Consider the following 14,507-nt stretch of genomic DNA (forward strand, 5'->3'; position numbering starts at 1 on the left):
TTTTGTCTCTCTCTGTCTGTCAGTGGTCAGCGGCCCGCGGTTTTCTCAGGAGCCGGCGGATCAGTCTGTGGTGATCGGGGAGAGAGTAGTTTTGTCCTGCGTGGTGTTTAACTACACCGGCATTGTACAGTGGACCAAAGACGGGCTCGCTCTTGGCATCGGAGAAGATCTGAGGGGTGAGCACACACACACACATCAGATCACACTAACCAAGGGCGTTATGCACCTATTTTAGAGGAGAAACTCAATAAGTGCTCTAGGTGTAACAAGACGAGACCAAAGGTGGGGAAAAAACTATCTTTAAATGTACGACGGGAAAGTTTAGTAGTACAAATTTGCTTCAGCATCAAAAAGGATATGGGTTCAAATGAATAAACCAAGAAATACTGCAACTAAGTCTGACAGCCAGCGATCACTATGCATTTGAGTTGTATCTAGTCAAACTAGTTTGGAGTAACACGAGGGTGGGTATGATAGCTGGATTTTCAGTATGAAGCAGTTTACTTACTGACCAGATTTAGATATGTGAATGCATGATTTCTGCTTAAGTGTTTTAGACAAACACCATTTTCACATACACAAATTGTGCAACCTAATTTTCAATGATAGAAATAATTATTTTGGTATTTGGCTCAGAAATCTGGCAAGTCACATTCCTCTTTAATAACCTGTGTCTATATAACATATATATAATGCAACATACAGTACAGCATATGGTTTCTTCCTCTCCATTTAAAATGATGCAAGAGGCATATTGTTTTTCCTTTCATTGTCCAGACATTGCCATTTTCTTTCTTTGTCCTCTGTCTCGCGTTCTCTTTCCCCCTTTTATTTTTTATTTTTTTGGACGTGTTGCTCCTTTGTCCGCTCTAATGACAGACACACACACATATAGATGTGCAAACATGCGCACAGGTTAAGCGTCTGCTTGCTGATTGGTTGAGCTAAAGGATGATGTAATCACTGCCAATACTTTTGTCCTCCTGGTATCCAGATCCATGATGTCATAATGTGTGTGCCAGAGAGAGTGTGCAGTCAGAATGCCAATGTGTTGGAGTGCTGCCCTCTGGTGACCAATGCATGTCCTACAAGCCACCTCATAATCACACTGATTGGCTAAATTAGCTGTGGAATATGTGGCTTGTGTTTTATAATTCAAAGATCGCTGGAGCATAAAAATTAATGGACAAAGAAAATGTATATTTGTTTGAGCTGTATGTTTATTAGGAGGGTAAATCTGTGAAATAGGGATAGTCATGCTTTTAAGGCAATATAAAAATGATTTCTGACTGTACTTACAAGCTGTGCTGGGTACAGTATTATCTGCATAGATAAGTGCTTGAAACATTTTACTGTGTTAAAGTGTAATGGTGTGTGTGTGTGTGTTTCAGCATGGCCGCGGTACCGTGTATTGCGGATCTTGGATGTTGGGCAGTATAATCTGGAGATCACATCAGCGGACCTGACCGATGACTCACTGTACGAGTGTCAGGCCACTGAAGCCGCTCTGAGGTCCAGAAGAGCTAAACTCACTGTTCTGAGTGAGTACACACACATGTTCGGAATAGCATACTACCATTGTAGTATTTTTACAGGATGTATAATGTGAGAAGTATGCTTTTTTTTTTGCATGAAATTCCATGCATTTCAATAAACAACTGCAAACGGTATCCCACAATGCAATGCACTCAACTTGATTTTCCATTTCTTGTGTGGTAAATTAACCTAAAGCCATATGAATTGTTTAACATCTCTTGTCGCCGATTATTTGAACCACACTAAATGAAATGCACAAGTAAAAATAGTTTTTATACCTGAGATTGTTTCTGTGACAATGCTGCAATATACTACTGTTTGAAATATTAATTGTTACATAATGTTCATAAATAATTTTTAAAAGTATGCAGTGTACAGTATGTATTGTGCACTACGTTCTCTCTCCGTCTCTTTTTCTTTGTGAAGCTGTTCTGACATGAATGCAAATGTGTACATGCAAAAGTGTACATTGTCATCATTATATAAAGAATTTATTGAAAAATCAAATCACTTACAGAATTTACATTACTACATACAGTAGTGAAACAATGCGGTAATAAACTTTCCACACATACACTACCATTAAAACGTTTGGGGTTGATAAGTCTTTTTATGTTTTTAAAATTATGCTTACCAAGGCTGCACTTTTTTGTTCAAAACTACAGTAACTGTGAAATATTATTACAATTCAAATGAACAGTTTTCTATTTTTATGTATTTTAACATTTTATTTATTCATGATTTTCCAGCATCATTACTCCAGTCTTAAGTGTCACATCATCCTTCAGAAATTATTCTAATACGCTGATTCAGTGCTCAAGAAACATTATTATTATTATCAATGTTGAAAACAGTTGTGCTACTTAATATCCCTGATGAAACTGTTTTTCATAATTCTTTAATGAATAGAAAGCTAAAAGAACAGCATTTATTTGAAATAGAATTTTTAACATGTTAAACCTTTACTATCTCTTTCAATCAGTTTAATGCATGTGTAATTTATTTTTTAAATATTACTGACCCAAAGCGTTCGATCAATATTGTGTCATACACAATATTCACAAAGCACAAAATACCATATATGTGTCAGTATTTCTAGATGTTATCTGTGTGCACAGTGTGTAAGTCACATTCAGCATATGATCTGTCTGTCTGTGTAGTTCCCCCTGAAGGTCCTGTTATCGAGGGCTCTCCAGAGATCCTGCTGACAGCAGGAACCTCATATAACCTCACCTGTGTGTCTCGAGGAGCAAAGCCACTGTCAACGATAGAGTGGTACAAAGATGGGATCATGGTGGAGGGAGCCCATACCAGCACTGTGAGTGAGCGCACAAGATCACTTATATGAGAACATACGGTGCACATTCTATCTCTCTGTCTATCTGTGTATCAGGAAGTGTTAGCAGACAGGAAGAGGGTGACCACAAAAAGTTTTCTGGAGATTCAGCCAGTGGACACAGATACAGGACGAAATTTCACCTGTGTGGCCTCAAACCTGGCCACCCCGCTGGGAAAGAGGGTCACTGTGACACTCAACGTCCACCGTAAGTGTTTGTGTACACATTCTTTGCTGTGCTGGCATACTGTATATGCACAAGAATGGTCCTAATGGCTTCTCAATCTCTCTCCAGATCCTCCTACAGTTGTTCTGTCCATAGAGCCTCGCTCGGTTCTAGAAGGAGAGCGAGTTAAATTTACCTGCCAGGCCACTGCCAACCCTCCCATTATGGGCTACAGGTTAGTGAGTAGTGTGGGTGTCTATGCTGATCTCAGTGACATGCTCTTTCTGTGGTACATATGCTCAGTGTGTGTTGCATTGTGTGTTGTTGACATTTTTATATATTTAGTTCTTTGTTTTAAATATGTTTTTAGCTTAAGTTAACTATAATTACCCTGATGTGTTGTAGGTGGGCTAAAGGGGGTGTGATTCTGGATGGAGCGAGAGAAAGTGTGTTTGAGACAACAGCAGATCACTCGTTCTTCACTGAGCCCGTGTCCTGTCTGGTCTTTAATGCGGTGGGCAGCACCAACGTCAGTATTTTAGTGGACGTTCACTGTGAGTATTTCAGTCCATCCATCCAATGATCTGCCACACAGTGATGGAGTTATGTTATACTGTATGTGTTTGCCTGACGAAGGTCTTTGAACGAAACGTTGCAGATCTTTGTTCTATTTTTTGATTTACCCTTTGATCTTGCACCTGGCCAAGACTTTTTTTGGATGTGCGTATTTAGATTTTTCTTCATACTCTATGTGTTTGCCATTAAGAAGCGGATCAGTGCAAATTAGGTTTTAATTTCATTCTCAAATTTTAAATATAATTTAAAACGTGAAGTCAAGCCACTCATTTGGATTTTTCAGTTCTGGTCTGATTTGGCACCATTTCCACAGCCACAGATTGAGAAACGTGTTTATTAAAATGCAGATTGAAATTTTTCTGATGCCAGTTTGCATCTAGGGTTATAACATTCAAAAATATTTTACTAATTTTTAGTGTGTTTGTCTTCGGCTTAAGTTTGAGTATTAAGTATTTTTTATAACTTCAAATAATTTTCTTTTCTAAAAAAAAAAAATCTTCATCTTAATTGCTTTAGTAAATTATAGTAACCTTGTTGGCTTCTTTTTCTCTCTCATGTAGTTGGTCCAATTCTGGTGCTGGAGCCGAGGCCTGTAACGGTGGACGTTGACTCTGATGTCTCACTCAACTGTAAATGGTCAGGAAATCCTCCGCTCACCCTCACATGGACCAAGAAGGGCTCCAGCATGGTTAGTGCACACTAGATAATGCTTCCTACACCCTACAAAATGCACTCACTTGTGCCACACAACAAAAACACCCTTTTGACCATATATAATGCTGTTTGTCTTTCTTTATTCCACTCTTTGTTGTTCAGGTCCTCAGTAACAGTAATCAGTTATTCCTGAAGTCTGTGAGTCAGGCGGATGCAGGACAGTATGTGTGTAAAGCCATCGTCCCCAGGATCGGTGTGGGAGAAACAGAGGTCACTCTTACAGTCAACGGTCAGTAACACATACAGAACTACACAAGAATGTGTCATTGCATATACACATGGGTGAGCCTACTATCTCTTTGAATGCTCATACAAGGCTGCTAAAATTCGAAAAGTGTGTTATGAATCTCTAATGATTTGATTGGGTGTCCAGGTCCTCCAATCATCTCGAGCGAGCCGATCCAGTATGCAGTGAGAGGAGAGAAAGGGGAAATCAAGTGCTACATAGCCAGCACCCCTCCACCGGACAAAATCGTGAGTTGAAATCCCACTCTATACAGTAAATAATAAAGCTTATTCTCGACATGAGGCATGCTGTGATTTATAGCAGACAATACATTTCATGCATTCTGCAAATACTGTGTAAAAATGAATGTGGAATAAATAATATAGATTTTTTCAGTAAAGTTTTTTAGAGCTTTAAAGCTTGTTCATTTGAGGGTGGGCATTCTGGTTGTGCATTGCTAATATAATTTCTCTGGGTTTTCAGTGCTGTTTCTTGGCACTAATGGTGCAGAAATGACATAAAGCAGCTTTATTCAGCTTTTATGTATTCTCTTAATGTGTCTTTTACAGTACTTGTTTTGCGTCCTTCCTTTACTCTATACTTCATTGAATACTGAGCGACTTTAGAAAAAGAGAACGAGAGAGCCAAAGGAAGCGTGAAAAATAGGGGTCAAGAAGATATCAAATGAGACATGAAAGATGAGGAGGGCTGACGGGGAGGGGGAGAAAAAGAGTGATAGTGCAGAACAAAGTCCTGTACCTTTCAGTGTCGATTATCACCAGCAGACGCCACGACATGACAGACAAATGTGTGAGCTTTTAACAATCTCAGCACTTTACTCAACGCTCTGCCTCTTTTCCTCCTTCCTTCCTTCACTCTCGCTCTCTCCTTCATTCTCCACCTGTCCTCGAGTCACCCTCCTCCTCTTTATCGTTCTCTTTATAGTCTCTCTTTTTCCTCTCTCTTATATTAGCATGCTTCTAAAAACTGCTGTACCAAGTCAGTAAAATAAAAATGAAATACAAATAGTGCAAATGCAGCAAACCTAGGATTTACAAATAAAATAAAAGTATGGTGTGTAAAATATGTAATAAATATAAAATAAATGAATGAAATAAAAATAAGAAATAAATATAAGAAAAGTAAAAAATATTAGTTTTAAAACAGTAAACAAAGAAAACAAATATGAACAAATAAAAAAGTTTTTTTTAAGTAAAAGACTGCAAAAAGGTAAAGAAGAATAATGAAAATAACAAATAAGTATTAACAACCAAAATAAAGAAATGGTAAATAAAATAAGACAACTGCAGAATAAAATAAAATAGAATATAGTTATTAAAATAAAACAAATAATATGAACATATAAAATATTTTTTACATTTGCATTTTTGAATGATAAAATCAAATAACTACGAAAAGGTAAAGTAAGATAGAAGGAACAATAATTGGATTAACAAATGGAATGGATACAAAGAAATATTTTTTTTTAATAAAATGTAATAAAATAAAATAAAACAACATTCCAATAAAATAACAGTGTGCAAAGTTAAGCAAAAATAGCAGTTTTAAAAATAGTAAACAAATTGTAATATTAACAAATGAAATAATAGTTTATAAATTATCAATTAAAATAGCTGCAAAAAAATAAATCACAAAACGTGAAGGGAGCAAGTAGTAAAAATTAAAAATAAAATAAGATTTTTTTTTTTTTTTTTTAATTAATAAACAGTCCACAAACTTAAAATAGAATACTATTAGGGTAATATTTAAGTAGGTTATTAAAGGGAATAAAGATTAAATTAAAACTAGATTTGTCCATAATAGTATTGTTGTGCAGAATTTAGTAATAGAGACTCACACTCCTCTGGTGCTCTCTGTCTGATCGTTCACTGGATAGTGAGACGTGACACAACAGGACTGGCCTTAATGTGAAGATGGTACTTATGAGATAATGAATAATGGGAAAAAAAATGAGGAAAGAAAGTGGAGGAGAGGAAAGGAGAGTGGGATATGTTCTTGTTCCTCATCCTCTCGTCCTTTCTGTGGCGTCCCCTGCTCTCACCGTCGCTCTGTTGTCAGCTTGAGAGGGATATTAGCGCTGTGAATATTTGATGGAGTGTTGTTCATTTAGTATGAACTGTCTGCTCTCCCACAGTTCAGAGCAAAATCCTAAAAGAGCTATAATGCCTGTGAACCCCTGCCTGTGTGTGTTTGTGTGTGTGTGTTTGTGTGTGTGTGTGTGTGTTTTAAAAAATATATGACATTCTCATGCAGCAGTTTACTAATGTGCGTGTGTGAATGCATACATGTTTTACTGTAGGTTTGGGCTTGGAAGGAGAACGTGTGGGAAAAAGAGAGAGGGACGCTGTTGGAGAGGTACACAGTGGAGCAGAGTAGACCTGCGTCACAAGGGGGCGCCGTTCTGTCCACGCTCACCATCAATAATGTCATGGAGGCCGACTTCCAGTCCACCTACAACTGCACGGCATGGAACGCGTTTGGACCAGGAACCATGATCATCACACTGGAGGAGACTGGTCAGAAAAACAATATAGTGTCTATAAACTTGTCTCATTCTCTCACTAGGTCTCTTTGTTAGATAAAGTAGTATGCATATAACTCTTTCTCTCAGATATAGTACATCTACAGGTGTAATACCTCTTTCTCTTCTCGCTCTCAGATATAGCATCTGTAGGTATAATACCTGTCTGTTTCTCTCACAGATATAGTGTAGTGTTTAGGTGTCCTTCTCTTAGATGTATAATGGCTGTAGATCTAATCTTTTTTTCACTCAGATAGTGTCCGTAGGTGTATAACACCCGTATTTTTAATCAGGGCTGGGAAGGTTACTTTTAAAAATTATTTCACTACAGATTACAAAATGCAGGCTTTGAAATGTTTTTGTAACATATTTCATTAGATTACACAAGTTTTCTAACTTTAATCTAACACTTTGGGATATTTTGATATACTTAATAACAGTGTTGGGGGTAATGCATTACAAGTAACGCGAGTTACGTAATCAGATTACTTTTTTCAAGTAACTAGTAAAGTAACGCATTACTTTGTAATTTACAAGAAAATATCTGAGTTACTTTTTCAAAAAAGTAACGCCAGTTACTTTGTATTCCCATTTTTTGACTGACAAGCCTCCTGTTCCCATATTGGGAGAAATCGGAAGTATGGAGGCGTTGTGTGCGCTGTGTGAACATGTTACTGTAGTTCTAGACTAAATGTGAATGTGCATTAATTCATCCCACTCACAAAAAAAAAAAAGAAAAAACAGATTTAGTATTCATCAAAATTAATCAAAACATTGAAATGCAAACTCAGAATATGACGCAAACCTGCAATAACTAAATATATTAAATAACACAAATGTATCTATTCCCATTTTATTAACAGTGTCTTTGCTGCTGACCTTTAATGATCCAGTTCAACCATACTAATAATTAAAAATGACTTTAGATAAACTAACAATTGTGCTTCATTGTTTTTTTTTTATTGCTGAAGAGTGTTGAACCTTCTTCTCCTGTGTTCTACTGTACAGACGTGAATTTACTTTTCCTTCATCCTTTGGTTTATTCATTACACTTTTTGGTGTGAAAGGGCTTTTACATTTGCTATAAATAGAACTTCTTATATCAAAAACAATCAAGCCCTGCTCATATTTAAAAAGTAACGTGAAAGTAACGCAAAAGTAATGTAACGCATTACTTTCCATAAAAAGTAACTAAGTAACGTATTTAGTTACTTTTTTAGGGAGTAACGCAATATTGTAAGGCATTACTTTTAAAAGTAACTTTCCCCAACACTGCTTAATAAGGTATGTTACACAAAGGGTCCTCTAGAGAAAAATGACATACAACAAACATAGGACTCAGTTTTCCTCTGTATGTATATATTTTTTACAACATAAGTTGTCCATAGTATTTCTTGAAGGAAAAAATTCAGGCAATCTTTTAAAAAGAAAAAAGAAAACTTTACTGATGAGCCAGGGGCAGGTGTGTAAGCTTTTTCAAACTGGATGAAGATGGTAAGTTGTACTTATTTTGTCTTCTGGGAAACATTCAAGTATTAGCTCCTGAAGGGCAGCACAAAAAAAAAAAAAATATATATATATATATATATATATATATACTATTTAATTTTAATTTTTGCAAATCTGCAAGTTGCATGAAACTTAAGCAGAACTTTCACTTAAGATGCTTTTGCAGTGTCTGTAAGTGATTTACATACCTGTCTCTAAGATATTACATCTGTAGATTAATACCTGTCAGTCCCTTGCTCTTAAACATATCTGTTTGTATAAAACACAATACAGTAGTGAGTATAGATATTATACCCATCTGTCTTTGACTTAGATGTTTATATTACCTACAGATGCTACTGTATTTCTGTTTCATTCCTGTCTCTCAGTCTCAGATATAGTGTCAGCATGTTTCATGCCTGTCTCTCTCTTTCTCTTTCTCTTTCTCTTTCTCTTTCTCTTTCTCTTTCTCTCTGTCTCTCCCTCTCTCTCTCTCTCTCTCTCTCTCTCTCTCAGATATAGTGCCTGTAGGTGTGATAGCAGGTGGATCTGTTGGATCTTCCATTTTGCTTCTTCTCCTCCTGTTTGCTCTGATATTCTATCTGTATCGACAGCGCAAAGCCAGTGAGTACACTGTGTATTTGTGTGTGGCTCCGAGTGTGTTTCATGTTCATGTTCTTTGTGATGAATTTGTCAAATTTTCTGAGGCAATTCTCTGATATGGTGAACAAAAAAAATCTATTAAAATGCTTGATTATGGTTTGGTGCCCCCTTGTGGCTAGAATACAGAAAAGAAAAAAAGCCTGTCTAAAACATCGGTCATATTTTACCTCAAATTCTAAAAGGAAAGAAAAATGATAAATTATATTTTTTATTTCATGTAATAATATGTTTTATATTTATTTATTAACGTAATTCTAATTCAATAATAATTCTATTTTAGGGCTATTATTAAGATATTTGTATTGTGACATTTTCTTGCATCATAAACTGCTGTGATTTAATGGAACCATTAATTAAAATGATGTGAGGCTTTGTGTCAGTGATCTATTATGCTTCCAGGTCGTCGTGGAGTCACGTTGAAGCCAGACATTAAAGTGGAAACGGTCAACAAGGAGACTCACAGTCTTGAGGAAGAGGCTGCCAGCGCTTCCACAGCTACACGAATGGTAAAAGCTATGTATTCTGTGAGTATCTATAGCATAACGTAGACTGTCAGGCTGTCTGATATAACGTTCATAAATATATGCTCAGACATGCTATTTTGTTACCATAAAAAATTGAGACTCAAGAAATAGAGACTTGTCAGACACTTGGTTTCTAAAACATTGTGCACTATGAAGCACTGCAGTTTCAAAGGTTTGGGGTCGTTAAGATTTTTCTTATAGCAAAACAGTAATATTATATTAATTATATTATTAAAAAAAAAAATCATGTAATTTTAAAAATTATTAAACTAATTTTGAATTTGTAATTTATTCTTATAATGTCAATGCTGATTTTTTAGCACCATTACTCCCGTCACATGATCCTTGTGAAATTATTTTTATACGCTGATTTTGTGCTTTCAGTAACATTTCTTATTGTCATCGATGTTGAATACAGTTGTACTATTTTGAATACAGTTGTACAAAACCGTATTTTTCAGGATATTTGATGAATAGAATATCAGAAGAATAGCGTTAATTTTAAATCGAAATATTCTGTTAACAATTCTAATGCCTCCTTGCTAAATAAAGGTTTCTTTATTCATTTGAATTTATCTGATCTTTTAAATGAAAATCTCACTGATCCCAAACTTTTGAATGGTAGTGTTGCTGTATGAAATATCAAACATATTGTGATTGTTGTGATTATATTCTGTTAGAAATTTTGCTTTCAGTGTAAACAGAAAAATTACTTGTTGCTGGAAGCTTCTGTTGTTTATTTGAATATTATGGAGCCCCACACATGACATGCAAGAAAAAATAAATAAATTGTGCGCACGATTTACTAATTAGTTCCCTCAATGTACTAAAACGTGCACACGATTACTATTGCATTCCCTCGATTTGCTAAATCGTGTGCACAATTTATAAATCAAGTGAACGAAATAGTAAATCGAGGGAACGCAATAGTAATCGTGTGCACGTTTTAGTACATTGAGGGAACGAATTAGTAAATCGTGCACACAATTTAGCCTGATATTTTTTCCTGCATGTCATGTGGGGGGCTCCGTAGAATATGGTTTAACTGCTCTATAAAATCTCTACAATCACATTATCTAGTCACTGGTATATTTTTATTCAAAATAAAGGATTTACATGATTTTTAGTCTGTCTGAAATGAAAATATTAAAGTGCATTTAAACATACTTAGTGAGTTTAGGAGCCACCATTTTTAGTGCTTTTTAAATTGGGCCGTTCCTTCTTAATTTTATCCACAACAGTGAAAGAATTAAAGAAAGATATTTTTGAAAAGATTTTTGAATTGAAAAGATTTTTGAATTGAAAAGATTTTTGAATTGAAAAGATTTTGAATTGAAAAGATAAACCTATTAGTAAAAAGAGTTTCTAATGGTGACTTTCTTTCCACCACAAACTAAAGAACATCTATTTTTCACCAGTTCTGATAAAAGCTGATATCCTGTTTTCCTCCCTCTCTCTCTCCTTCTCTTCCTCCCTCTCTCCGTGTGTGTGTTTTGTCGTTTGATGGTTTAGTTTCTTCCCTCTGTCTCCCTCTCTCCCTCCACCCAGCCCTTCAAAGATGACATGGAGCTGAAGCAGGACGTCCAGAGCGAGACGCTGGAGCCCAAGGTGGAGGAGTATGAGTCCAAGGTAAGGAACAGAGCAGGCACATATACTGTACACATGAATGCTATACTTAGAGGAGAAGTATAGCTATACTTTCTATAGAAGTATAGAAGTATACAATATAAGTATTGTGTGTGTGTGTGTGTGTGTGTGTGTGTGTGTGTGTGTGTGTGTGTGTGTGTGTGTGTGTGTATATATATTACAGTATTACTGTTTTACAGTATTTTGATTAAATAAATGGTCACCATATTTTGAAAAACATTTAAAATTCTTACCAACTCCACACTTTTTTTAATGATAGTGTGTGCAAACACAGATGTTTACATACTCCTATATAGTACCTATAAACCAGAAATAAATGTCCGGTCACATTAGTGAAATTTCTGCAAAGCACAAAAATATTTTTTGATCAGTGTGGAGAATTTGCATTTGGTGAATGACCAACTCAAGTGAAAAATGCATGAAAAATGCATGTGCTTCACACAAAACTCTTAATCACTTTAACCCATAAAACTGACCTGAGTATGTTAATTGTGACTGCACCATAAACCCCAATTAGTGCATTGCAGTAAAATATTATATATTTGTAATTCCAGGACCCCACCAATGGTTACTACAATGTTCGAGCTACAACACATGATGAGGTCCGCACCTCTAACCGTTCCCTGCTGTACCAGGAATTTCGGCCACCAAATCCTGCTTCAGTTTCGGTGTCAGCTGGTGGCCCAGTGGCCAACATTCATCCGGCACCCATGGGCCGTTACGAGCCCCGTCCCACATCTCGAATGGCTCACAACACATACACCCATTTTAACACCATTGCCAGGGTGTCGCAAATCCAAGCTCCACCCAACCCTGTCTCCAAGACCACGGACTATACTGGAGAGCGTGGCCTGCTGGAATCAACCAATCCACTGGCTTTTGACAGCTACGCTTATTCAACAACACCTCAATACAGGTTAGGTTTCGCCCCGCCTTCGGAGGCAGGACCAGCCTATGAAATGTATCCTACTGGACAAGGGGTGGGGACGAGTCAAGATGCTAACGTGGGAAAACACCCCAGCTCTGCCCAATTTCCATATTCAACCCCACCTACAGAATACTCTCAGAGACACACGCAGAGAATGCAGACTCATGTGTAAAACACACTTACCAACATAAAAGCACTTCCGTGGAAGAAAATATATGGTACACATGCTCCTTTTTACAAACTCTTACAGTATGAAAACTCTCCAATGCAACTATATGCAAACACACACAAACACACACACACATTGTTTTCTACCTTTACAACAACGTGATTTAGAGAAAAAAGTGCCAAATTAATAAATGACTGCAGCAGAAGAGGTCACAGCGATGACTGGAGAGAAAGTGTGTGAACCTTATCATCTTTCCTTTTAAATTTTAAGAAGAGGTTGATGTGGCGAAACCAACTGTCTAAAATATCTGCACCAAAATAAGACACTGCAAAGCAGCTATTGGACTGTTTTCTCCATGTGAATTGGTATTGGCTGAAAGAATGGCCAATAAAAGGCTGGAGGGCACCAGAAGCCATCAATTTTTAGATGTAAAGCCCAGTGAAGGCCTGATTGCTATGCACTGGAGTTTACACTGGACCTTTTTAGATCTGTCCCATCACTCAACCTAATAAAATATTATGCGTTTTAAATTATGGCAATTGTGGGTGGGCTCACCCAAAGTTGTATAATCCACAATGTGATATTGCAGAACAAGTCAGCGAGCTGAATAATTCTGCAAGTGTCGACAATCGCTTGTGAAATAACTTACCGTACGGCCCGCTCACCCCTGCTCACACTGCCCGAGCTCCTCGTAGGAATAGCTGTCTGCTGCCAGTTTGAACTCTTCTGAACTCTTCTGATAGGATGGACAAGTGAGTGTCTGGGTAAATGCCACCAGTGCTTTTAACTCTGAAAGCTGGAGTTATGTAACATTTTAGGATTTTTTACAGATGGATGCTACTCAAAGTGTGTCAAAGTGAGCTTACAGACTTTTCTCTGAACACACACTCTGCCTCCTTCCAAGAAAACCTCACAAGTATTTGATGCTCTGTGTTCCTGTGTGTGTGGATGAGTGTGTGTTTGCTGACGTGGAGGAAAAAAATGAATGTGATGAATCTCTTTCTCTCAAGTGTCTATGTATTTGTCCTTAACACTTTCAAAGTAGAGTAGAGTGCTTTTCCATATTTGTATCTGAACTAAATTACATTTCAAAATGCTTTTATAATATTTTTCTAAGATAGTGGTAAGGGGTCAGAGATCGAATGGTTTTTGGTATAAGCAATGTAAAGGAATTGTTTTTTTTATGTTCATGATTTGCACATTTGTCTAAATTCTGGAAACGGATGAAGAATCAGATCACAAGAGCAAAGTTTAAAATAATACTAGAATGGAAGCAATTTAATCATTCAAGGCATGAGTTTCTGTAAAATCTCTTTTATGCAAATTAAAGGTCTTATGAGCTCAGAAACCTTTCTGCTCTGCAGTAAAGCTGAATTTGTGCAAAAGATGTTTCTGCTGTTGAGTTTAAATCTGGCTTGATTTAGGATTAATCTACTGAAATGTACATGAGCCTTGGTCTATGTTCAAATGTTTTGAACATTCAAAATATGCAATGATCAATCCCTTTTGGTACAACAAATTAGCGGCTCATTTTTGAAATATGTAGAACTTTTACAGTTAATTGGTTATAGGAGCCACTTAAATGGGTTTTCATTATTAACGTTAGATACCTTAATGACCGAGACTTATTTGGCACCTTTATGAATTATGAGAAGACAATGAATTTGAGATGGAAAGATGAGGGAGTGAATGTCTAATACTGTTTATATTGTGTGACTGTGAGCATGTTTCAGTGTGACTCAAAATACATTTCCTCAAGCTCCTGTTAAAAAATACCTGTACTTCATTTGTTTATAATTAACTTTATTTCATTTATGTTTTATTCATCTGTTAAAATGTAAAGTACAAAAGAAAAAAATGACCCATGTGCTTTTTCCCCACAGAAACTTTTACAATGTTTTTTTTTTTTTTTGTATGTGGTTATTTTTCCACACTATTATAAAATAAAAACATCTTTCATACTGACTCATGGTCATACACTAACAACATACA

At 36.4% G+C, this 14,507-nt stretch overlaps 1 protein-coding gene across 4 annotated transcripts in view; it reads left to right on the forward strand.

Moving 5' to 3' along the window:
• LOC132154631 (kin of IRRE-like protein 1) overlaps positions 1-14,503 on the forward strand; it is a 45,163-nt gene extending 30,660 nt beyond the window's left edge. Inside the window, exons 2-15 of one of the 4 annotated variants that reach the window (XM_059563268.1) lie at positions 24-176; positions 1,392-1,541; positions 2,697-2,854; positions 2,930-3,080; positions 3,168-3,273; positions 3,444-3,592; positions 4,175-4,302; positions 4,431-4,557; positions 4,702-4,802; positions 6,875-7,091; positions 9,101-9,208; positions 9,647-9,771; positions 11,320-11,400; positions 11,973-14,503. In XM_059563268.1, coding sequence (XP_059419251.1) covers positions 24-176; positions 1,392-1,541; positions 2,697-2,854; positions 2,930-3,080; positions 3,168-3,273; positions 3,444-3,592; positions 4,175-4,302; positions 4,431-4,557; positions 4,702-4,802; positions 6,875-7,091; positions 9,101-9,208; positions 9,647-9,771; positions 11,320-11,400; positions 11,973-12,518 — 2,300 coding nt within the window. In that variant the 3' untranslated portion in view covers positions 12,519-14,503. Of the gene's footprint in view, positions 1-23; positions 177-1,391; positions 1,542-2,696; positions 2,855-2,929; positions 3,081-3,167; positions 3,274-3,443; positions 3,593-4,174; positions 4,303-4,430; positions 4,558-4,701; positions 4,803-6,874; positions 7,092-9,100; positions 9,209-9,646; positions 9,772-11,283; positions 11,401-11,972 lie in introns of all 4 variants that reach the window. The other 3 variants (XM_059563267.1, XM_059563269.1, XM_059563266.1) reach the window with 3 other exon arrangements.
• The last annotated feature ends 4 nt before the right edge of the window (positions 14,504-14,507 follow it).

Source organism: Carassius carassius, chromosome 12, assembly GCF_963082965.1.
Source record: "Carassius carassius chromosome 12, fCarCar2.1, whole genome shotgun sequence".
Lineage (NCBI taxonomy): Eukaryota > Metazoa > Chordata > Actinopteri > Cypriniformes > Cyprinidae > Carassius > Carassius carassius.